Source organism: Desmodus rotundus, chromosome 9, assembly GCF_022682495.2.
Source record: "Desmodus rotundus isolate HL8 chromosome 9, HLdesRot8A.1, whole genome shotgun sequence".
Classification (NCBI taxonomy): domain Eukaryota; kingdom Metazoa; phylum Chordata; class Mammalia; order Chiroptera; family Phyllostomidae; genus Desmodus; species Desmodus rotundus.
Genome location: NC_071395.1, coordinates 71,524,853 through 71,549,369, shown reverse-complemented (window position 1 = coordinate 71,549,369; position 24,517 = coordinate 71,524,853). Strand labels below are relative to the sequence as shown.

Here is a 24,517-nt window from a genome sequence, read left to right as displayed (position 1 = left end):
TCAAGGCACATGCCTGGGTCAAGGATCAGGTTCCCAGTAGGGGGCGCATGAGACGCAACCACACAGTGGTGTTTCTCACCCTCTCTTTCTCCCTCCCTTCCCCTCTTTCTGAAAATAAGTAAATAAAATCTTTTTTAAAAATGTTTATTCTCTTACAGGTCTGGAAATCAGTAGTCCAAAAGCAGTTTCACTGGCCCCAAATTTAGGGCCACACTCCGGAGACTCTCAGAGGCTTTCTGGAGAATCCATTTCTTGGCCTTTTCCACTTCTAGAGCTGCATTCCTTGTAATCCTTGGTTCATAGCGCCTTCGTCCACTTTCAAAGTCAGCAACATAGCATCTTGCTTCAGTCCTCACTTGGCCTTCTTTTGTCTCAAATCTCTTCTGACTCGCTCTTATAAAGACAGCTGTGATGGCATTTAGGGCCCATCCTGATAATCCAGACTAACCTTCCCATCTCCCAATCCTAATGTGTATATACATCCACACAGAGAAACACTAATTAAGCTAAGAACATGGGAAAAGAGGTAAGAACAAATCTGTAAGAACATGGGAAAGTGCCCAAGGTATATTATAAAGAGAAAAATAGAAATTAATAAGCAACAACCAATTAAAGATATAATAGAGGACCCTACAAGATTAATTAAAAAACAAAATACCTTCTAATAAATTTAGCAAGAAACATATCAAATCAATTTAAAGAAAAGTTTAAAATACTACAAGGCACAAAAGTATACTTGAAGCAATCAACATACATGCTATATTCTTACATAGAGAGATTCAGCATCATAAAATGTGAATTTTCCCTAAATGGACTTATAAATTTACCACAATAACAATGAAAGTACTAATGCTTTTTTTAAAAAAAGAAAAAACTAGACAGATTGGTTATAAAGGTCATATAAAAAATTAATGCATAAGAATAGCCAGGAAAATTCTGGCAAAGAAGAGCAATGAGGGGGTGGAGAGCAGCTCTATTAGTTATATAAAAAGGTTATCTTTCAGCAATGAAAAGAGGATGGTACTGGTTGATATAAGACAGACTGACCAAAGGCAGAAAAGAGAAAGCCCAGAAATAGGTGCAGATTCATTCAGGAATGGCCTTTATGATGGGTAGGGACAGAGAGATGAATTATTCAATGAATAGTAATAGGACAATGGGAGCCAGCCAGAAAAAAATCAAGTTGGATCCATAACTGATACCTCACGATATCAGGACAAGTTTCAAATGGGTCACAGATTTAAATGTCAGAAGTGAAGCTATGAGTCCTTAAAGAAAACTGGAAATTTTGTTTACAACCTTGGCATGACAAGGCTTTTTAAATAATGACTTAAACTCCAAAAAACATTATAAAAATTTTGAGACACGTTTAATAATATGCTTGGAGAAAATTCCAAATTATAAGCAACCAATAAACATAAACTGGGGAGAATATGTGCTTGTATATGTATTTGAAAATCATGATCACAAACATGCAATTCTCCTAACTCTTAAAGAGCTCTAAAAAATCATAAGAAAAATACCAATATCCCAACAGAAAAGTTAGCAAAGGATGTATAAACTGACAATTCTTAGAAAATGATATACAATTGGCTTATAAACATGAAAATATATTCAGCTTCACTCATAAGAGAAATACAAATTTAAGCTACTCTGAGATACGGTTTTTTTATGCCTTTTTTCCCATCAGATTGGAAAAATTTTAAATGCATTCTGTATCCAGGTTCTTGGCAAAGAGACACTCTAATGATTACTGATGGGAGTATAAATTGATATAATCTCCAGAGCAGACAACTGGCAACATCTATCCAATTTACAGGGAATATACCCTCTGACCTGGTAGGTTACTCTACAGGTGCGTTTGCATACATGTAAAGTGAAGTCTTATACCAGGTTGTTTATTACAGCAGTGCTAGTAATAGCAAAAAATTAACTGGTTAACCAGGTACGGTAACTCCATTCCATGGAATACTGTGCAGCTATAAGAGGTCTGTCCAGAAAGAGTCCAGCCAGCATTAATATAATGAGAACAGTTTGTGCGACATTGATGTAACCTGGCAGCCAAGGAGAGTGGACTGGAATGTGCATTCATGAACAATGATGACTTCACTGTACTAGTCAGTGGGAGTGGTAGACCCTGTTGAGTGAACATGTGTACGGTGTGGCTGTCTCATTCAAAATGACTGAGCAAGTAGAGCAATGAATGAATCTACATCAAATTTTGCATTGAGCTTGAACATCCCTCTGCGGAAACTATTCAGATGATTCAGAAGGCTTCCAGGGATGATGCAATGAGTGCAGCACAAATAAAAGTGTGGCACAAACACTTCAAAGATGGTTGAGAATCTGTTGACAGTGATCCATGGTCTGGAAGGCTTGCAACAAGCAGAACATCTGAGAATGTTGAATTTATACAAGTTGCAATCAACGAAGATTGGCAACCCAGGTGACTCAGCCCCCTCCAGCCCAGATTTGGCGCCCTGTGACTTCTGGCTTTTCCCCAACCTAAAATCACATTTGAAAAGGAAGAGATTTCAGACCATCAATGAGATTCAGGAAAATATGACTGGGCAGCTGATTGTGATCGGGAGAACTGTAAGGTCCCAAGGTGCCTACTTTGAAGGGGACTGAGGCATCCTTGTCCTTTGTACAATGTTTCTTGTATCTTGTATCTTCTTCAATAAATGTCTCTATTTTTCATAGTACATGACTGGATACCTTCTGGACAGACCTCTTAATTAGCTACGAAACAAGAAATGGACCACCCCCCCAAGGTCTATTATTAAAATCAAATAGCAAGGTACAGAACAGAGCTACCTGTGAAAAGGGAACTATAAGAAAGTAAGTTCACCTTTCGCTCACGTACCCGGAAGGATCTCCGGGGAATACATAAGAATCTAATAGTGGTCGCCTGTTTGGAAGGACTGAGATGACAGGCAGGGAGACTTCATTGTATTCTTTTTTATGTAGTGTATTTTTTAACCACATAAATGTATTCTTTTTACAAGGCTAGTATAAAATAAGATCCTTTTGAGGGAAACAAACTGTAGAGCAGTATATGAAATGATTATCTTCTACTATACGCACTTTTAAAAACTATTGACAGTGGTCATCACTGAGAGGCTTTAATGTTTTTTACTCACATACTTTTGTTTCTTTTAACTTGTACGAGAAAGGTGTGTTGTTTCTGTAGCCAGAAAGAACAAAAAACTGATAATTTAAAATTCATTTTATCATTGTGAATCCAAGTTATCATGCTACTTTCATTTTTCTAATAGAGTTATGTTACCATCAACTTATTACTATGCAGTAACTTAGATTATTTAAACAATGCTGTTTAAAGGCCAGGATGAGGTGCAATTGATTTGTATCACCAGATGGCTGAATTAACACATCTAATCAGCAATGCTCCTAAAACTAAGAAAGTAAAAACAATGATTATAGTTCTTGAAATTCTTATGTTTCGTATTCTACCATTAAATTGTTGAAATACGAGTTGCACCATCTCAACATTGAAGAACTACAAACAAAAAAAATAAAAATAAAGAAATAAAATAAAAAATAAAATTCACTTTATAATTAATAGAGAGACATGATATATTTCTGCTCCCTCCTCATTGTTCTTTAACTATTACAAATTGCCGTTTGATGGAATCCTGGCTTTCACCTTTTATTTTTTGCATTCAGTGTCCTTTTTTTAACTCAACTGAACTTTTTTTTTTTTTTTTTTTAAAGAATCAGACGCCCCCAGGACTTGTCTGCTACTCTCAGATTCAGGCCAGATTGGATAAAAAAGATGAAATGTCCTTTGCTTCATTTAACCTTTCAAGAATCATTTTCCCCCTTTCTACTGCTTCAGGGGTTCCACAAACAGAAACTTCTTTTTTGTTGTTGTTGTTGTTGTTCAATACAGTTGTCTGCATTTTCTCCCCACCCCTGCACCTCACCCCAGCCAAACCCACCTCCCTCCCCCGCCTCCACCCTCCCAGAAACTTCTAATTCCTTCTGTCAATTCCAAATTTTATGATTTTAGGGGGGTGGAGGAGGGACTAAAAATCTCAGAAGACATTCTCCCTCCCCCTTTAAGAAAGCAGAGGAACCAAGACCTCCCAGAGAGGGGCTCTACCGGCAGCTGAGGTTACTTACAAGGGCTGTATTTAAATGTAAATCTGACCTCCGGTAACTGCAGTGGGACTGCCACTTTAAGAGCTGGCCCTGCCCTTTATGTAAGAGGTTTGTTTTGCTTCAGAGCATTAAATATTGAATACAATTTTAGTAGTCAACAAATAAGAAACATAAACAAGCTCTGGTATGAGTCACTAGAAGGGAGGGGCAGCATGGCGGCTGGCTGTGTAACCTGGTACAAGGACCAGGGTGGATTTAAAATATTCTGCCCCTAGAGTATGAAATGGCGCAGCCACTGTGGAAAAACAGTAAGGCTGTTCCTCAAAAAATTAAAAATAGAATTATTATATGATCCAGCAATTCCACTTTTAGGTATATACCCCCAAAATGTTAATGTAGGGTCTCAGATATTGGTACACGTGTGTTCATAGCAGCCGTATTCACAATAGCCAAAAGGTGGAACTAACTCATGTGTCCATGGACAAATGAATGGATTGACAAGATGGGGTAGACGCATACAAGGGGATATTATTCAGCCTCAAAAAGGATGGAAATTTTGACACATGCTACAATATGGATGAACCTTGAGGAAATTAGGCAAAGTCAAGTAGGCAAGACCCAAAAGACAAACACTGTGTGATCCCACTCACATGAGGTCCCCAGAGCAGTCTCTCGTTCATAGAGACAGAAAGGAGAACGGTGCATACCAGGGGCTGGGGGAGGGAGAAATGAGGAAGTGCTGTCTACTGGGTCTGCCGTTTCAGTTTGGAAAGATAAAAAAAGTTGTAGAAATGGGTAGTGGTGATGGTGGCAAAACAATGTGAATAAATTTAATGTCATTGAATTGTACATGTAAAAATTATTAAAACGGTAAATTGTATATTATGCATGTTTTACCCCAATAAAAAAAAGTTGAGAAAATTCTGCTTCTTATTTGCATCTACATGACCCGTCACTGCACGAACCCTAGAAACTATCAGGAGATTATGGACTAAGCCAAATCGGTCTCAGGGCCTTGGTCTCACCATCTGTGAAATGGACGGGTTGGGTGGAACATCCAAAGTTCCAAGTTGTGTCGGCACAGGGGAGGTTTGAGGGAAACAACCCGTGTGGAAAGCAGCATGTTCGTATATAAATCAACACTGACACCTAATAGACTTTGAGACTCTACTACAGGTCAGCAATTAAATTTTTTTACTTAGAAATGTAAATTTTTTTAAATTATAAAATATTTCAAGCATAGAGAAAATGTTAACACTCTCTTAAATGTGTATCCCCAGAGCCTAGAACACTGCCTGACAAATAGGAGAAATTCAATGAATGTTTTCTGAGTGAATGAATGACTGCTTATTCAAGTTAACAAATAAATGTTAGTTTCTCTATGGTCGTCCCTATAAGCGAATTGCTTCAACTCCACGAAGCATTGCCAGACAGCCCACCAGTTACACCCCTGCCACCAACGTGTGTGTGGGGTTTGCGTTTTCTCCTACCCGCACCAACATTTGCTACTGTCACACTTTATTTTTGCCATCTGATGAACATTATAGTATATCATTGTTTTATTTTGAACTTTCTTGATTATTTAGTGAGGTTGGGTGTATTTCCTTAGGCTTTTCTTAGGACTTGCCTATTCGTATCCTTTACCCATTTTTCCCAGTAGGCTTGTCTTTTTCATATCATGTATGTTTTGGCTACTAAACTTTTGTTAATGTTTTGCAAATATATTCTTCTTGTCTTTGGCTTACGTTTTTTCTTTGTGATATGTTTTTTGACCAGAGAATTTAATTTTTATGTCTTCAGATTTATCAGTCTTTTCCATTATGGTTTGTAGTTTATGTGACTTATTTAAGAAATCCTTTCCTATGTTGAACTAATATAGCTAATCTCTTTAAAATTGTTTTAATATATTGATTTTAGAGAGAGGAGAAAGGAGAGAGAAAGAGAGAGAGAAAGAGAGAGAGAGAGATTTGTTGTTCCACTTATTTATGCACTCTTTGGTTGATTCTTCTATGTGCCCTAGCTGAGGATCGAACCCTCAACCTTGGTGTATCAGGAAGATGCTGTAGCCAATTGAGCTACCTCATCAGGGCTAAATAGTCTTTTTTATGTAAGTTTTTTAATTACCTTTTTTGACTTGGAAATAATTTTAAATTTACAAAAGTTTGCAAAAAATAAAAATATTACAAAGAACATTCACATACCCTTTACCCAGATTTATTTAGTATTAACATTTTGCCCCACTTGTTATCATTTTATTTTTTACTTTTTAAAAAAGATGTTATTTATTTATTTTTAGAGAGAGGAGAAGGTAGAAGGAGAGGGAGAGAAATGTCAATGTGCAGTTGCCTCTCACACGCCCCCACCTGGGGGCCTGGCCTGCAACCCAGGCATGTGCCCTGATGGGAATCAAATCGGCAGCACTTTGGTTTGCAGGCCGGCGCTCAATCCACTGAGCCACACCAGCCAGGGTGTTTTTATATATGTTTTTAATGTAAAATTGATGTAGAGTGTGAGATGGAGACCTAATCCTATCCCTCCCTCCCACTCCCATATGGCTAACTAATCAGCTCCATTTGTGGAATAACCCATTCTTTTTCCACTAGTAAGAAATATTCATTTCTTCATACATCATATCTCCTTTTTTCTGTTTTTTTTTTTTCAGTGCTTTCTATTCTGTCCCATTGGTCTATTTGTTTATCTCTGAACCAATACTATAGTGTCTTTCTTATAGCTTTGTAATAAACTTTGATATATACGTCAGGGCAAGTAGTTCATCATATTCTTCTTTACAATTGTCTTAATTATTTTTGTCACCTAGGCGATTATATTCATTGTCACACAAACCTCCAAGAGATTAAGCAATTTTTCTAAGGTCACAAAGTCAGGAAAGAGGAATTTGTACCTAGTCTGCTCGAGACTAGAGCTCTTTCCATTATCTCCTGGGATTCTGCCTTCCCAAGGCCAAACTAATGGTTTCCCAGGCGTGGAGATGTGGATGTCAGAGAATCCGGTGTGGGCAGGCAAGAGAAGATAGGCAGGCAGACTGGTTTGGGTTTAGCGTCTGGGGTATAGACTTTGCCGGCCAACGGATGGGGCTTGGACTTGGCTGACAAAACTGGAAAAAGATTGGAGCCAATGGAACTGAGAGAACTCCCACCCCAGGACTGAACACCCACAGGCGTCCATGGGCACAGTCTTGTCACTTTTCAGGCTGAGCAGGGTAGTGTGGCCCCAGCAGCCTGAAAGGAGGACCTGCAGCTGCTTTTATGCTGGAGGTGTTAGGAGACATGGGGGTGGGGAGAGAATCTGGCTGCCTGGAAGCCAGGACAGATACTACCCCAGCGAGCTCCATCCTACACCAGCTCCTCCCTGCCTGATTAAGGGACCTAAATCAGCTTAGATAGATTAAGGGCTCCCACCAGCTGTTCCCACATCCCGGCCCAGGGCCAGCAAAGGAGACTTGTGGGAGGGCGTGTGACCCCTCACCTCGGCCCTGGGCCGGAGCCCGAGCCCCATACTTTCAGGTGAGTGGCAAAGGCCCCTCCACATGGACTCGGGTTCCTTCTCTCCACCCAGCTCATCTAAGGAGGGCGTGGTCCTGTCCCCTCTGGCCTCTTGACAGCTCTGAGGCTCTGATGAGAGGAGGGGTAGACAAGGGGGCAACAGGAAGCCAAAGGGGAGGGGAATGTGGTGGGTTTCCAAACCACGCCCTAGACCCCCATCGTGTTTTTCAAGCCTGAGGAGGGAAAGTGGAAATACACCACAGGTTAATCGGGTTTTAAGAAACTGGGGGTTGTGGAGAGAGCCCTAAGAGACTTGAGGGGGAGGGAATCTCATCGTTCTCCCTGCTCTGTTTATGCTCAGAGAAGCGGGCAATGACCACTTGCACCGTCCTCGCGGGCAGCCTTGGGGACCCCCGGATCTGCGCCCCGGCGCGGTGGGCTCCATCCCCTCACAGGCTCCCCCAGGTGCTTCCCTGGCCCCAGCCTCAGCTCCGGCTGCTGTTGCTGCTGCTGCTCCTCCTCCTCCTGCTGCCTTCAGCCCTCCCCGAGGTATTCAGAGTAGGGGTGCTAGGCCCCTGGGCCTGCGACCCCATCTTCTCCCGTGCCCGCCCGGACCTGGCTGTCCGCCTGGCCGCCAACCGCCTGAGCCACGACCCAGCCCTGGAAGGCGGCCCCCGCTTCGAGGTCGTGCTGCTGCCGGAGCCGTGCCGGACGCCGGGCTCTCTGGGGGCGGTGTCCTCCGCTCTGGCCCGCGTCTCGGGTCTCGTGGGTCCCGTGAACCCTGCAGCCTGCCGACCGGCGGAGCATCTGGCCCAGGAGGCGGGGGTCGCGCTGGTGCCCTGGGGCTGCCCGGGGACGCGGGCAGCGGGCACGACGGCCCCCGCAGTGACGCCAGCAGCGGACGCCCTCTATGCCCTCCTTCGCGAGTTCCGCTGGGCACGCGTGGCCCTGGTCACCGCCCCGCAGGATCTGTGGGTGGAGGCGGGACACTCACTAGCCACGGCACTCAGGGCCCGGGGTCTGCCTGTTGCCCTGGTGACTGCCATGGAGCCCTCCGACCGATCTGGAGCCCGGGAAGCCCTGAGGAGGGTCCAGGACGGGCCCAGAGTCAGAGGTAGGCTCCCCGCAGGGGCGGGGAGGTTGGCGGTCCCGCTGGCCCCGGGCGAATCAGGGAGCGGAGTCTCTGTGTCCACAGCAGTGATCATGGTGATGCACTCGGTGCTGTTGGGCGGCGAGGAGCAGCGCTGCCTACTGGAGGCTGCCGAGGAGCTGGGCCTGGCCGATGGCTCCCTGGTCTTCCTGCCCTTCGACACGCTCCACTACGCCTTGTCCCCAGGCCCAGAGGCCTTGGCAGTGCTAGCCAACAACTCACAGCTTCGCAGGGCCCACGATGCCGTGCTCACTCTCACACGCCACTGTCCCCCTGGAGGCAGCGTGCTGGACAGCCTGCGCAAGGCCCAAGAGCACCAGGAGCTGCCCCCTGACCTTAATCTGCAGCAGGTAGAGGGACCAGGGAAGACAGAAGGAAGGAGAGTGGGGAAGAAAGCAGAAAATAGCCAAAGAAGGGAAAGAGGCTGGAGGCAGTGGGGAGAGAAGCGGATAGAGTTGTGAAATGAAAAGAAAAGAGGATGGAGTCAATGGGAGAGAGTGGTTGGCCATAGCGAATAGAATAACTAGCAGCTTTCCCTGTTTCCTGGGTAATGTAGACGCTCTGGTCTTGCTTGCTTGGGGCAAGCTTACTGAGACTGCTTCAGAGAGACTGCAATGAGACGTCTCAGGCCCAGCTCCAAGGAGTAAACCCTAAACCCTACACTACAATGTCTTTTGTAGTCTACTTCAAGTAAACCCACTTCCACCACCACAGCACACAGTCTATAATGAACACTTGGTGTTCTTAAGAGTGCAGGAAGGAGGGAGGATGCAGATCTGACCTCCATGCCCATTTCAGAGGTATTCCTTTTGGGGGTTCACCTGATAGTCTGAACTTTCTGAAAGACTTGCCGTTTTGTGAGAAGCAGAAAGGTCCCTACGTGGAGCCAGGAGCTTCAATAATCATTTAGATCCAGTTTACTCGCCAGAACCAGCTAATACCCAGGCTTCCCTGAGAACCCAGAATCCCAGTTCAGACCATCTAGACCCACTCCACTTATAAATTGGGGGCTAGAAACCGCCAAGAGAGAGGGGATTTAGATGTCAGTGGGCAGTAAACTAACTACTAACAGGGCCCTACACAAACGGTTGCATGTGAGAGAGCGCCGTAAGTCATGGGGGGGTAAACTATTTCCCACCAATTCTGCTCCCCACTCTGAGTCTCCTCCACTCAGATGTGGAGTAGCCAGTGGGGAGAAAGGATGGGAACAGTCAAGAAGAGGAGAGGAAGAGTTAGGAACAGAGATGGGGTGGAGGGGAGTGAGAGAGTGGAGAAAGTGGTGAAAAAACCTCTTCAGTTCTCAGTGAGTACCAATAGCACAGCCTTCCACCTAGCTGCGCAAGTGAGACCCCTGTGCGTCACCCTTGATCCCTCTAACCATTTTCCCCCAACATCCAGACATCAAGTCCTGTCACTTCCTACTTCCTAAAAGTCATTCGAATCCATCCACTTCCCCCACTCTCACTGACACTGCCCTGGTTCAGATCTCTGGTCCGAATCTCAAAACAAAATCTCCCAAATGGTCTCTGTTTCAGCACTTACCTGCCCCAGGTCTTTCTCCACCCAACAAACAGCCTGAACTTCAGAAATGTGACCGTGTCATGCTTCTGTTCAAAGCCTCCAAGTGCCTTCTCTTGCAGGATAAATGCACGTCTCTTCTCATAGCTTACCAGGTCTGCTGTCTTCCTCCCTCTTCCATCTTCCTTGAACTTCAAGCAGACCAGCTGCTTTGGGCTCCCTAAATGTGTGCTTCTCTTTCACCTCTGTGCTGCTGGATATACTGTTCCTGCTCTCCTGCCTCAACTGTCCCCCGGATAATTCTGACTCATATCCTGAGAGATGGTCACTTCTTCTGGAAGCCTCCTCCTCCTCCCCCAGCCTGGGTGGGGGCCCTCCTCCCAGTCTCCACAGCCCCCTCAGTTACCTGTACCCTCACTCATTGCTCTGCCTTAACATCCCTCTCTGTCTCGCCCAGTAGAGGAAAGATTCCCTGATACGGGGACTCTGTCTTGTATACCGATATATCCCTAGTGCTTTACACACTTCCTGGCAGTGTGAGGGATGGGAACTGGGAACAATAGAGAGGTTCAAAGAGGCCTTAGGGAATGGAAAGAAGGAAAAATAGAAAAGAGAAGCTAACCAAAACATGGGAAAGAAGGCTTTTAGGTGAATGGAAGGAAATGATATTAAAAAATATATTCAGGACAACCAAGATGAAAGGGAAGAGAGGATCTGTAGGTAATGGAGGTAGAATTAACCAGCAGAGAGAAGAGTTGAAGAATCTTGAAAAGATGGAAGGCCAGTGGGGAGAAGAGGTGGGATAGCCAATGGGAGAGAGACAATAAGGAGGGACATGAGGAACCACTAAGTAGGAGGTGAGAACAGTCAAGGACTTGAAGGGTTTGAAGGGCCCAGTGAAAAGATGGGGGGGAGGGCAGTAAGTCCCTGTCTGTTTATGGGTTGTGACCTTGAATTCTCCCTCCCCAGGTATCCCCACTCTTCGGCACCATCTATGATGCAGTCTTCCTGTTGGCGGGGGGTGTGGTGCGAGCTTGGGCGGCGGTAGGTGGCAGATGGGTGTCCGGAGCAGCCGTGGCCCACCACGTCCAGGATGCCCAGGTCCCAGGCTTCTGTGGAACCCTGGGAAGAGCTGAGGAGCCCCCATTTGTGCTGCTGGACACGGATGAGGCAGGGGACCAGCTGTTCACCACATACATGCTGGACCCCACCCGGGGCTCCTTCCGCTCTGCTGGGACCCCAGTGCATTTCCCTAGAGGGGGCCGAGGGCCTGGGCCTGACCCCTCTTGCTGGTTCGACCCAGACGTCATCTGCAATGGAGGTGAGGGCAAACACCCAGCTTCCACTAGGGTAGGCACCAGGCACCTTCCACAAAGTGGTGAAAGAGAGTGAACTCTTCCTGTAACTCCTCCTTGAGTCCCTTTCAGGTCCTCCTCAGACCCTAGACTTCTGTAGGGCCCCTCCCTTGCTGAGCCCTAAAGCCCTCTTGAAACCTTTCTAGAATTCCCAGATGCTCTCCCCTATAGCACTCATGGCCTTTTTCTAGTTCCCCTTCTTGGCTCCCAACCCCTTTCCTGGAGCCTCCAGAATGTGACATGACTGCACACTTCCCTAGAAAGGGTGCCTCCCCTCCGCCATGGTCCTCAGTGTCCCTCTTCTCACTGCCCCTGCAGGAGTGGATCCTGGTCTCGTCTTTATCGGCTTCCTCCTGGTGGTTGGGATGGGGCTGACGGGGGCCTTCCTGGCCCATTATGTGAGGTGAGCAGAGAAGGGAGGTAAGTAGGGGAAGAGCTTGGCTCTCCACATGCCGGAAATGCAACTGTACAGCAAAGACAGCAGGCTGGGTCCCCTCAAGATAGAAGGGAAACATTTTTTTGGAAGAGGGGGGGAAGGGGCCCTAGAAGGCTGGCAGAGCCCCAAGGCGATGGTTGGTTTGGGGGTGGCTGCCCTCCGCTGAGCCAACATTACCCCTTGCTGGCCTCCTCTCGTGCACCCTGGTCCCCATTGTGGAAATGACCTCCTTGTCTTACCAGGCACCAGCTACTGCACATTCAAATGATCTCAGGTCCCAACAAGATCATCTTGACTCTGGACGACATCACCTTCCTCCACCCACAAGGGGGCAGTACTCAAAAGGTGGGAGAAGCTGGGAGCCAGGAACAAGCTGTCCTCCCTTGTATATCTGGTCCCCTGCCAGGGTCAGCCCTCACCCCAGCCCCCACCTGGAAAGGAGGTCTTGTTTCTGCTCAAGCAACCAGGCCTGAGCTCTGGAGATAGTGGCCTTCTGTGTGCTTTGAGGGTGACACCCCTTCGCTGACTGCTTTCCTGGGACAGTATGACCCTCCAATAAGAAAATGAATGTTTGTTTTGTAAACTGTAGTGTTGTATGCCTAGGAAGTAATGTCATTATCACCTCCCCTCATTAAGATTTCTTCCTCTCCCCTCTTTAATCCCCAGAACTCTGTCTAAGAACTCATATCCAGAACTCCGAGTATATTTTGACCCCTGGCATTGACCCCTACCCTCCAGGTGGCCCAGGGCAGTAGTCGGTCAAGTCTGGTTGCCCACAGCGTGTCAGACATCTGCAGTGTCCCCAGCCAGCCCCCGGACAACTCCAGCATTGGCCTCTATGAGGTGAGCCTGGCTCCCAACTAGGCTGAGCTCTATTCTTAGAGCTGTGTCATATCCCACAGGCTCCAGGAAATGGGGATAGGACCCCAGAAGATCTAGGGAGAGGTCATAAATTTCTCAAAGGGAACCATCTGGTAATCCTTCCTGCCCCAGGATTTTTCCATATCTGTTAGTCAGGTGAGGGCTCCTCAAAGACTAATCACAGGGACCCAGGGGCAGGTGGCCTGACTGGTGGGGAGCACGCTGGGACCAGCATGCAGCCTCATGTGGCCACTGAGACCACTCCCCACCTAGTTGGGAGGCTCTGGCCCTGCCCCCTCAGTGATAAACCCACTTTCTTGGAGCCTCCCACTTTCCTGGTTACTGAAGGGCACAGGCCTCCCTGGAAAGGTAGGGGCAAAGGGGCATCTGGGATGTGACTTCTCAGTCACAGAAAGGACATTTCCAGGAGATGGGTGGTTCAGGATGGGGCTTTTCCAGACAGGACTATCCCTGACTCAAGCCAGACCCACATTTTGGCCCCACCCAGGATTTCCACCCAATTCCCACAAGACTCCGGAATTGCAAGCTTTGGGGGAAGAGAAAGTCACAGAAGGGCACGAGGACATTAACTATGGGGTCAGCGAATCTGATGGGGTGGAATGACTGGGAGGTAATGAGAATAAATTGAGGCAGGGCTGAGAGAGAGCTCAGCTAATCAGGAGGGGAGGAGAGATTGAGAGCTCCCCCTGAATGTCACATCGCAGAGAAGGCAGAGACTCCTAGTGTGTCACGTAGAGCCATCAGAGCCATTTCTCAGAGGAGCACTATTGTCATTTTGGGCAGATTATTCTTCACTGTATGGGATTACCCTGTGCCTTGAAGAATGTTTAGTGTCTCCTGTCTCTGGCCCTGTTTACTAAACATAGCCCTCAATTTCTGTGACAGTTAAAAATATCTCCATATTTATTTCCAAATGATTTGGGGGGTCAGTATCAAACCCCCCAAATTCTCTTCTCTTCCAAATTCCTTATCAGCAGTCAAGGCCAGCTACAATGTCTAGGGAAAAACAAAATTGAGGGCCCTCGGTCATTCAAGATGACAGCAGCAGATCATTGAACCCGGCTCAGGCCCTCCTGAGCCTGCGCCCCCGTGTCACTGCCCCTGTGGCATGCTCATGAACCAGCCCCACCATCAGCTGAGGTCAATGCGGCCCAGGGCCTGGAGGGAAGCTGCCCACACTTCACAGTTAGTCTGTAATAAAGCTCGATCTACCCAGACTCCTGACTCCCACCACAGTGCTCACTCATGGCAACAAATGGTGACGAGGGCTATGACTTCAAGGACATTTGTGTTGGCAATGTCTCATTTAATAGAGCTGCCAGTGAGCACATCTGGGTTGGTGAGGACAGACATTCAGGCCTTCTGCATCTCTTACCCAGCGGGGGTGGGGTGAGGGGAGGGCTCTCACACAGCTAGCTGTGAAGTGGACTGGTAGACATCAAACCCCTGGCTCCTGACACTCTTTGTCACACAGAAGATGTTCTGGGGCAATGGGCCAGTAGAAATGGGGGGGTCTGGGGCTCTTTGCATCATGGGGTTTTAAGAAACTGAGTTCACTACCCCCATTTCTGCTCCAGGGAGACTGGGTTTGGCTGAAGAAATTCCCGGGGGATCAGCACATAGCCATCCGCCCAGCAACCAAGACAGCCTTCTCCAAGGTGAGAGTTAGGCCCAGGAGAGGGTGTGGGGAGGCCATCATTTCTCTCTCCTGCCTTCTTTTTGCAGCTGGGTACAGGGGTAGCCCCAATATGGGAGAGATCAGGAGGACTCAGTGAAGTGTCCCCTCCTCTCCAAAGCAGGTTTCCCATTATGCTCTTTCATAACACTAGTTCTTTCCTTTGATGTGCTTGTCGTAATTTGTACTTTTGTGTTCACCTGTGTGCTTGATTAGTTCTTATCTGCCTCCCTCACTAGACTATAAGCTGAGTGAGGGCTTCCTCCTGCCCCCTCCATTGTATTTTCAGCACCCAACAGTGTCTAGAACATTCGAGAGATCCAACGAATGTTTGTTGAGTGAATAATAGAAAATTTAAAAATGGGTTTTCAGTTCTGTTCAGGTTATTCATGCAGAATGGCCTAGCTGATGCATACTGGGTGAAATAGAAAGTTGGCGAGGAGGCTGTATACTGGCTTATTCTGGTCCTTTCAACTCTATTTTTTTAAAGAATGTATTTATTTACTTTTAGAGAGAGGGAAAGTGAGGGAGAAGGGTCAGTTGCCTCTCATACATGCACCAGCTGGGGGGCTGGGGGTCAGAACCTACAACCCAAGTGCGTGCCATGACCAGGAATCAAACCAGTGACCTTTATCTTTGCGGTGCGAAGCCCAACCAACTGAGCCACACTGGTCAGGGCTGGTCCTTTAAACTTTAATTCCCCCCTTATCCCTAACACCATTCAGGCTTGTCCTGGCTTCCTTCCCTGATGCATCCCCAGAAGCTCCTGGTTATAGCTGCAGAATGACTCAAGTGGACTACTTCACGGTCAACGGACTAAATCACCATTTAATAGCAGGCATTTAAGATGAAAAGAAGCCCTTTATTAGACCAAAGGAAAGCTAGAAAAAGCACCAGTCAACTGCTAGTCCAGATGGGGAGGACCTCTGTCCTATGGAGTGGGTGTGGCCTTGTTGATGGCTCCCCGGGACCACAGCTTGCCTGCTCAGTCCCTGCTTGCTTGGGGAGGGTGGGAGTCTCAGACATAGCTGACATAATGATGTGGCCAAGCAAAGCAGCCTTGGGCCTGCTCCCCAGCACAAGCCATTTCTGGTGTTTTTTCAAAGCAGTGCAGCTTCTCCCCTCAAAAGCTGTCACATCGGAAGGGGAGGGTGGTGGTACCAGGGGCTTCTCCTTCACGAGATGTTTTACTTAAGACATGGACAGTTCAAAGTCTCGTGGTTATTAAATCAGAACCTGCCTAGAACCTGATGACCTGGGCAAGGGTGTCTTTTCATACATAACATTAAACTAAACCATACTCGGTATCTGAAGAGCAGCCCTTGAAGATGTTGTCTCTTCCAGAGAGAGAAGTTATCTGTATTTGAAAGGCCCTCTGACATGCCCTATAGACCTTCCATTCACCATTTTTAGCCCATCCTCCAAGTTTAGATACTCAAAAACAGACTTGAATAACAGCCCCCTCCGCCCCCCCACCTTGCGCCCAAGGCAGAAAATGCGGGTTAACTTTCCCCCTCTCTCAGCTGCGGGAGCTCCGGCACGAGAACGTGGCCCTCTACTTGGGGCTCTTCCTGGCGGGAGGAGCTGATGGCGCAGCGGGCCCCGGGGACGGCATGCTGGCTGTGGTGTCAGAGCACTGTGCCCGGGGCTCCCTCCACGACCTCCTCGCCCAGAGGGACATAAAGCTGGACTGGATGTTCAAGTCCTCCCTCCTACTGGACCTCATCAAGGTGTGGGGGTGGAGAAGGAGGGGTGCGGGGAGGAGAGGGCGGGGTGGGGGGTAGCCGCAGACTGAAGCTGCCACTTACCCCACCCCCTCCAGGGAATGAGGTATCTGCACCACCGAGGCGTGGCCCACGGGCGACTTAAGTCCCGGAACTGCGTGGTGGATGGGAGATTCGTGCTTAAAGTCACCGACCACGGCCACGGGAGGCTACTGGAAGCCCAGAGAGTGTTACTAGAGCCTCCCAGCGCCGAGGGTAGGATTCCCCTGGGCCTCCGGCGCGGAGGAACATCTCTCGGTTCCCCATTATTTCAAGGGCCCTTCCTTCCCTTCCTCATTCCCTCCATCCCACATCCACTGGAAGTGACTCCTGCTATGGAAAAAGTCTTTTGGGTGGGGTGGAGGGATCGGGAGAAAAGGCATACAACGGTGATTGAGTAACAATAAAAATAAAAAAAAAAAAGAAAAAAGAAAAAGTCTTTTGACCTCTGAGATGAGGAAGGTGGACGGTGAAACAGGGGAGGCGGGGGCATTGTAAAGGGGTGGACTTATCCTTGAGAAGCGGAGCTTCTGTCCTTGCAACAGGGTCTGTTCTCAAAGGGGCTTTGCCTAAGGGTGGGGCTTGTGTCCAAGTCCAAGGGGCCTCGTCTAATGGGCGCGACCTATTTGTGAGGGCGGGGCTTTTTCTGAGACCCGCTTTCGGTAGTCCCCGCTGGTGATAGTTGCAGGCCACAGGGCCAGGCTGGGGGTTGGTGAGCCTGGGCTTTCTGCTGGTGGTGTTGGGGTGTCTGTCCCCAGGACCCCCGAGGCCCTCCGCGTGCCCACGCCCTCTTCCCCGACCCTAGACCAGCTGTGGACAGCCCCGGAGCTGCTTCGGGACCCAGCCCTGGAGCGCCGGGGAACGTTGGCCGGCGACGTCTTCAGCCTGGGCATCATCATGCAGGAGGTCGTGTGCCGGAGCGCCCCCTACGCCATGCTGGAGCTGACGCCCGAGGGTACCGCCTCCCATTGCGTGGCGTTTGGGCTGTTAGGCACCCTGCTGTTAGGCATAGCCTGGCCAGACCCAGCCTCTCTTTTCCGGAAAGTCCAGGGCGGAAAATTAATTATGTGGGCCTTCCTTCAAGCTGGGGTCGGAAGGATCAGGGCAGTGGAGAGCCAAGCATCAAGACAGGAGGGGGCAGGTCTTAGGTGCCCAGGCCTCAGTGGTTTCCTCTGTCCTGGTCCTGGGCTCCAAACTTCTTCCCCAACGGATGGAACAGGCTCCTCTCTGGTTCTTAGGGTCCCCAGGGAGGCACGGGGGAGGGGAGGAAGATGGGAAGACAGCAGTTGGACATGGTTCAAATCATATTCCCTATCACCTATAGGGCTCAGCAAGCTACTTGATCATTCATGCTAACCCTCACTTATGTGTAATAAATAGTAGTCTTTGCCCATCACCTCCATCTGCCCCTTGCTCCTCAGGGTTCAGGGTCCCCTTGTTTCTCCCAGCAAGCAAAGCTCTGATTTAAGAGACCCCCTTCCAGTCCCCCTCATCTTGAGCTTCACCACCGAGGCCAGTCAGAGGTAGAGTCTGTTCTGGCACATCCCCTCTCATGGTCCCTTCATACCTCCAGAAGTGGTGCAGAGGGTGCAGAACCCCCCTCCGTTGTGTCGGCCCTTGGTTTCCATGGACCAGGCGCCCATGGAGTGCATCCAGCTGATGAAACAGTGCTGGGCAGAGCAGCCGGACCTTCGGCCCTCCATGGACCGCACCTTCGAACTGGTTAGGGGCTGGGATTGGGCAAGGGGTGGGCTGGCCACTTCTCAGCAACCTGGAGAGGCTGCAGGAAGGCAGGCTGGCAGGCTCTCTGACCCACAAGGATTTTTCTTAAGGGGTAGCCTGAGGACTGCGGTTTTGGTAGGGGCAGAGTTACAACAGGGCTGTAGAGGCCTTTAGAGCCAGAGGTGGAGCTGTAGATGGGAAAAGTATTTGATTCAACTCGACATTGATTGAGAACCAAGTATGTGCTTGACCTAGTGCAGCAGAAAGACCCTTGGCCTGGGAATACAAAGGCTGGATTGGTTGCAGTGCTCTGTCAATTACCAGCTGAGAACAGCTGACCTCATGGGTCCCCATTTCCTGTATGCCTACCAATAATGTGTAAAAACACAGTGCTTAGCACCCTGGGGTGTGTGGGAAGGGGCTTAATGAGTTGAAGATGAATGAATGGGTGGGGGGAGGGGAGAATCAGGCACAATACAGCCCCAGGAGAGGGCCCTGGCAGCCGAGGTCCTCAGCAACCTCAGCAGCTTCCTCCTCCTTCTAGTTCAAGAGCATCAACAAGGGCCGGAAGACCAACATCATCGACTCCATGCTGCGGATGCTGGAACAGTACTCCAGTAACTTGGAGGACCTGATACGGGAGCGCACAGAGGAGCTGGAGCTGGAAAAGCAGAAGACAGACCGGCTACTCACGCAGATGCTGCCTCCGTGGGTGCCAATGGGGAAAGGTGGGTGGGGAGGGCAGCTGGAACAGAGCCAGACTGGGGTGGCCTCCAGGTAACCTCACCACCTGCCATCCCTAGGTCTGTAGCGGAAGCTTTGAAGATGGGGACCCCTGTGGAGCCTGAGTATTTTGAAGAGGTGACACTGTACTTTAGCGACATTGTGGGCTTCACCACCATCTCTGCCATGAGTGAACCCATCGAAGTGGTGGACCTGCTCAACGACTTATACACACTCTTTGATGCCATCATCGGCTCCCACGATGTCTACAAGGTGGAGTGTACAGGGGACAAGCCCTCCCTAAGGTTCCCCAGCTTCCGGCCCAGCCCTTCCTGCTCAGGCCCCAGGCCACTAGCCCAGTCGTCTTTCCCAGCCCTTCCGTCCCTTATCTCTTCCGCCAGTCCCCCACTCAGTCCGCCAGTTTGAAGGCTCCCTAGGATCTCTGCCCTAAACCCAGTTTAAGCCTCCTGACAAGGGACAATCACTTTGGGGGAGCAGGGTGCTCGGTACTGAATTCGTACATCTTCCCTCAGGTGGAGACAATTGGGGACGCCTATATGGTGGCCTCCGGGCTGCCCCAGCGGAATGGGCAGCGGCACGCAACGGAGATCGCCAACATGGCATTGGACATCCTCAGCGCTGTGGGCTCCTTCCGCATGCGCCACATGCCTGAGGTGTCCTTGCGCATCCGCATCGGCCTGCATTCAGGTAACTCCCCGACCTCCCAGGCTCTGGAGCTGGCTCCCTCTCTAGAGCCCGGCTCCATATTTCCCAGATAGGAGGAACACTCCGGGGGTGGGGAAACGGCGGGAGTGGGGGATTGTCTTGAAGCCACCTTTGCATACCAGGCACTCCGTTGTAATTAGGGTAGTTGCAATTAGTTGAGAGTGTTTTCTTTGGAGGAGCCGGTGGAGATTATGGGGTGCTAAAGTCCCCTTAGGCCCTAGGTGCCACCCAGCCGCCAGCTTCGGCCCAGGCACCTCCTTGCCACCAACCCCGCGTCTTCGCAGGCCCGTGCGTCGCCGGCGTGGTGGGCCTCACCATGCCGCGGTACTGCCTGTTTGGGGACACCGTCAATACCGCCTCGCGCATGGAGTCCACCGGGCTGCGTGAGTGTGCCGGGGTTGGGAGGGGCTCGGGGAACTGGGGCGAGGTCGCGGGGGCCCAGGGGAATGGGCCAGGAGGGGGAGGCAGGAGTTGACTTCCGAGGTCACCCCGTCCCCTGTTGCCCCAGCTTACCGTATCCACGTCAACGTGAGCACCGTGCGGATCCTCCGCGCTCTAGACGAGGGCTTCCAGATCGAGATGCGAGGCCGCACGGAGCTGAAGGTGAGGCCGGGCCCGCCCCTTCCCGCGCTGGGGCTGGGAGACACAGCTCTCTACGTCCGGCCAGGCGGGACCCCGGGTCTTCCCGTTCCACTTGGACCTCCAGATCCACCCGCTCTCACCCTAGCCTGCCTAAGTCCTCCCCAACCCCGTGTCTCCCCAGGGCAAGGGCGCCGAGGACACGTATTGGCTGGTGGGCAGACGCGGCTTTACCAAGCCCATCCCCAAACCGCTGGACCTGCAAGCGGGGTGAGGAGCGGGCATCCACAGGCCGGGCGAGTTTCAAGCGATGGGCACAGGCCGAGAGAGCCTTTCTCCCGGCCTGTGGCCCAGTGCTTGACTCCGCCTCGCCTCAAGCAGCATGACCTGGGCCGTGCTGCTTCAGGTTGGGAACCCTGGGGGTTCCGAAACCCCCATTCTCGATCCCTGAGGCCACCGCACTCTCCCCGCAGGGCCAGCAACCACGGTATCAACCTGCAGGAGATACCTCCCGAGCGGCGCAGGAAGCTGGAGAAGGCGAGGCCGGGCCAGTTCCTGGGAAAGTGAGGCCTGGCTGGGACAGGTGCTGCCTCTTGGCTCCCACACCCAGCTGCCAAGCTCCCCCAGACTCCAGGAGCTGCACCTCCAGCAGATGCTTCTTGGAGGACAGGCGCCTTTTCCCAGCCTAAGGACTAGCCCTGCCTGCACAACTTCCCACCCAGGCCAGATGTCTGGTTTCTCTCTGACTTGGGGAGCCCAGGCTGGTTCCTAAACCCAGAGATTTCCCCTGGGAGGGAAACACCAGTCACACGGATTCTGGTTGGGTAGGTCTGGAGTGGTCCAGGAATTCAGACTTGGGAACCCCTTTATCCGTGACCTTCTGTGACCTCTCCTATGACCCCCCCTACTACATTAACCAGCCCCCGACCCCACCCCCACCCCCACAGGCCGTGCACTGCACTAGAGACAGAACTCTAGGGGGCAACATACGATGAGAGGACTGCTGCCCCTGGAGTCCTGTTGCAGCTGAAGCCCTTCTGACCTCCACCCTCCTTCAAGGAAGCATGATTCATGACCCTCCCCTTCCTAGGTGAGCCCTCATGGATCCTTTCCACAACTTCCTCTGAGACACTCCTCTTCCCCTCAGGATTATTCCAGAAGGTCCTCTTTCTGCAAGTTGCTGCTATAGGTGACCGAAAATCGGCTGCTACCCATGGCTTCTGTACAGCTCTTCATCAAAGGATTCTGGGCCTTCAGAAAACTGGTTGCAAGCCAGCCATGTGATCTCGGGAAAGACTCACACAACCTCTGGGCTTGGGTTCCCCTCTGTGGTGAAATGACGAATGGCCTAGGTGGTTTCCACACCCCATGGCAGCTGAGTTTCATAAGGGTTGGCTTGGGATATAGGGCACTGGGAATGTGCCCCTGAGACCCTGAGACCCTGAGGATGTTGGGGTGGGGGTTTCTTCACTTTCTAGGGCTTCTTAAGGCACCAGGAAGGAGGATTTGGGATTGGATGCCCCAACACTAGAGAAGGTGGAGACCTCCTGTTCCACCAGAGTAGGCATGTCACATGGCCTGAGGATGTGAGGGCTTCTGCTTAGCCTCAAGTATCAGTCCCTTCTCCATGCCCCACCAATCAGAAAGTGACTTCTTCACTTGTGGGCATTATCGTGTAACTTGCCCAAGTGCAGAGAAAAGCTTGCTTCAAGGCTTCGAGGAAAGGAAACAAACTGCACCAAACCTTTACTAACCAGAACACCCAAGGGATTACCACCCAGTAATCTTCTGTTTAACTGGGTGGTGCTGAGCAAGCAGTTGGGACTGGAAATCCTCTCTGCTTCGGTCCTTGCAACAAGTGTCAACCCCGTCCTGGTAAGTCTCTAGCTGAGGTTTCTTTCCTGCAATTCTGATGTCCCAGAGCCTTGGCATGTCTGACTGGGTGTCCTTCCCCACTGCTGAAAACCATGACAGAAGTTAGCAGCAGCTGCAGGCACCCAGACTTCCACTGTAAGTAGTGAGCCTCCAGTCCCTGGAGGTGTGCAAGTAGAACTGGAGACATCATTGACAAGGGATACAACAGTCGGGGGAATTCCTAGGTGGGCGGATGAACTAAATCTTCACTATGCAAAGCGTAGTTGGTAGACCAGCAGCAGCAACATCACCTTGGAGCTTGTTAGAAATGCAGAATCTCAGGCCCAGACCCAGTGACTCAGAATCTGCACTCCACAAGTTCCCCGAGTATTTATATGCATATTAAAGTTTTTGATTCGGAACTAACTGATCCTAGGATCCCTGTGTTTCAGAATCTCTAAGATTTCATAGAAACAAGGTTAGAAACTAGTCCTGAGACTTGTTCTCTTCGGCCTATGGGGTGATTTTGATTTTGTTTCAGTTAAAATTTTAAAATCAAAAGATACCACTTTCAAAATACATATACCCAATTTCCCTCTTCTCTGAAAATAAAAGCTCGGCACAAGCGCAACTACTGACTTTCTGCTGGAGCTAAAGAGCGATGGTCCCTCTCTCCGGGGCTTCACTCTTCAGTTCTCATGGTCCCCACCACTCCCTGTGGACTCCAAGACACCAAGATTGTCTGAACATCCCCATGTACCTGTCCGGCGCCTGTAGGCATTTGAGCTCAGGACTCCTGAAGCAGCTGGTGTTAGGACTGCAAGTGCTCCTGGGAGTTCCTTTGTCAGATTCATAAAATCCTTGAAATCTACAAGCTTAGTGGTCTTCTGCTCCTTCCTAAAGGTAGAAAAAAATCTAAATATTCAGCACTTGTAGGTTCTGGTTACTTAAGGTGGTGCTGTTATAGTGAGTAACTTAGTTCGTTTTTTTAAAAAGCATTTTAAACATTATGGAGATGATGAATTAAAGATTTTGTAAAAATCCTAATGTGCACACAAAACAGTTTTAAAACTATGTATATTTTTAAACATCTCCAGATTTTCTCTGCACTTAGGTCCGGGATTGAGGGCAGACTCTGCCTTGCTGGTGCTGGGCCGGTCAGTGTGGATGTAGCTCTCACTCACCTGCCTCTTCCCTCCCCACCCGCCTCATCCCTCTCCTTCCCTCCCTCCTGCCTGTGAGGCGACTGGGTTAGTTAATTGGCGAGCCTCAGGGAAGAGTTGACCTGGGGTTAGGCACCCAGCGGGAGTGGGGGTGGGGTGGGGGGGATTAGTGTGGATTGGCTGGGGCAGGGCATCCCCCAGAGGAGGAGGAGGGGGATGAGCTGAGGTCCAAATCTAGTTTGAAGTAGAAATGCGGAAGGAGGGCTGAGTCAATCCCTTCCCACCCCCAACTCAGTCTCATTACCAGGCTCCCCATCTCCAGTGAGAAGATATGACTGGGGAGGAGCCTGGTAGAGGTGAGTCCTGTCCTCCCCAGATAAAACAACTTGGGGACCATCCACACCAGAGCTCACAGAGCTAATGGAACAAGAAAAGGGGGAAATTAAGCCTCAGTCTCCTCTCTGCCCCTCAAGTCCCCCCTTTCTCTGTCCCTTTCTCTCCCTCTCTCAGTCTCCATGCCCATCTGCCTCTAGTCTTCCTCTGTCCCCAGTGTCCTTTCTCTGCCTGGCAGTTTCTCCCTGCCTTTCTCTGCAGTTACCCCATTTCTGTGGAACCATTTCTCTTGGGCCCAGTCAATGTCCTAGAGCTCCGCTGCCCTCTGATTCTAGACCTCTCCACCTTCCCCCTCCTGTTACTCCTGGAGCCTGGGCAACTCTCAGCCCAGAGAGCACCTGGCTAGGGCATTAGGTGCCCCACCTTCAGATGTGTTTACACTACCTCTGCCAGCTGGCCTGTGCCAGGAGCCCACACTTGGGACTGTCCTCGCCTTCGCGATGGCTCTGTAACCAGGACCAGTGATGGTCAAAGCAGCTGCTGCTTCAATCCCATAGCTAGGACTCCACATCCTGCCCCGGGGCTCACCTGGCACCTTTTCGCTGTGCTGCTTCTTGGGGTCTGGGCCCTGTTCCCCACCCCACCTGCAGGGGACCCCAGGCACCCTGCCTTGGGGGATCCTGAGGCTGCACTGTGGGGCTTGGTTCCCTGGGATCTTCTGGACTGTGCACTGTGGGCACCAGGCCGAGGGCCCTGGTGTTGGCCTTGGGAGGTGGAGGTGGACTGAAATAAAGGTGTGCTTTCTTCCACTTCACGTTGTGTTGTCCTTTTGGCCTGGATGGTCTGAACCCCCCATCCCTGGAATGTTCCAACCTGGCTTTGTTAGAGAGGGCTTCAGACAGGGGGGAACCCTAGATATGATCTCAGCAGGGGGAGGTGAGCTGGAGCCAACAACCCCCCAGGAACTCCTCTGCTCGGGGGTTCTGCTCCAAGGGGACCAAGTAGGGAAG

The 24,517-nt window shown here is 50.2% G+C and overlaps 1 protein-coding gene across 4 annotated transcripts; it reads left to right on the top strand.

The window, feature by feature from the left end:
* The first annotated feature begins 7,483 nt into the window (after positions 1 to 7,483).
* Positions 7,484 to 24,316, top strand: GUCY2D (guanylate cyclase 2D, retinal). 4 transcript variants are annotated; one of them, XR_008425211.2, is made up of 20 exons: positions 7,485 to 7,649; positions 7,990 to 8,742; positions 8,824 to 9,128; positions 11,266 to 11,617; positions 11,970 to 12,054; positions 12,330 to 12,432; positions 12,826 to 12,930; positions 14,547 to 14,627; positions 16,168 to 16,374; positions 16,467 to 16,623; positions 17,213 to 17,362; positions 17,981 to 18,129; positions 18,674 to 18,837; positions 18,933 to 19,125; positions 19,386 to 19,560; positions 19,863 to 19,961; positions 20,087 to 20,181; positions 20,342 to 20,427; positions 20,631 to 20,981; positions 21,305 to 24,316. XR_008425211.2 is itself a non-coding variant. In XM_053911972.2 (20 exons), the coding sequence occupies exons 2-19, from the start codon at positions 8,001 to 8,003 to the stop codon at positions 20,722 to 20,724; spliced, it is 3,342 nt and encodes a 1,113-aa protein (XP_053767947.1). In that variant the 5' UTR covers positions 7,485 to 7,649; positions 7,990 to 8,000; the 3' UTR covers positions 20,725 to 20,740; positions 21,305 to 24,316. The 4 variants fall into 4 exon arrangements, 3 of the variants coding, with proteins under 3 accessions (XP_053767949.1, XP_053767947.1, XP_053767948.1); XM_053911972.2 differs by having other exon boundaries at positions 20,631 to 20,740; XM_053911974.1 differs by lacking the exon at positions 21,305 to 24,316 and having other exon boundaries at positions 7,484 to 7,649; positions 8,827 to 9,128; positions 20,631 to 21,087.
* Positions 24,317 to 24,517: the final 201 nt, after the last annotated feature.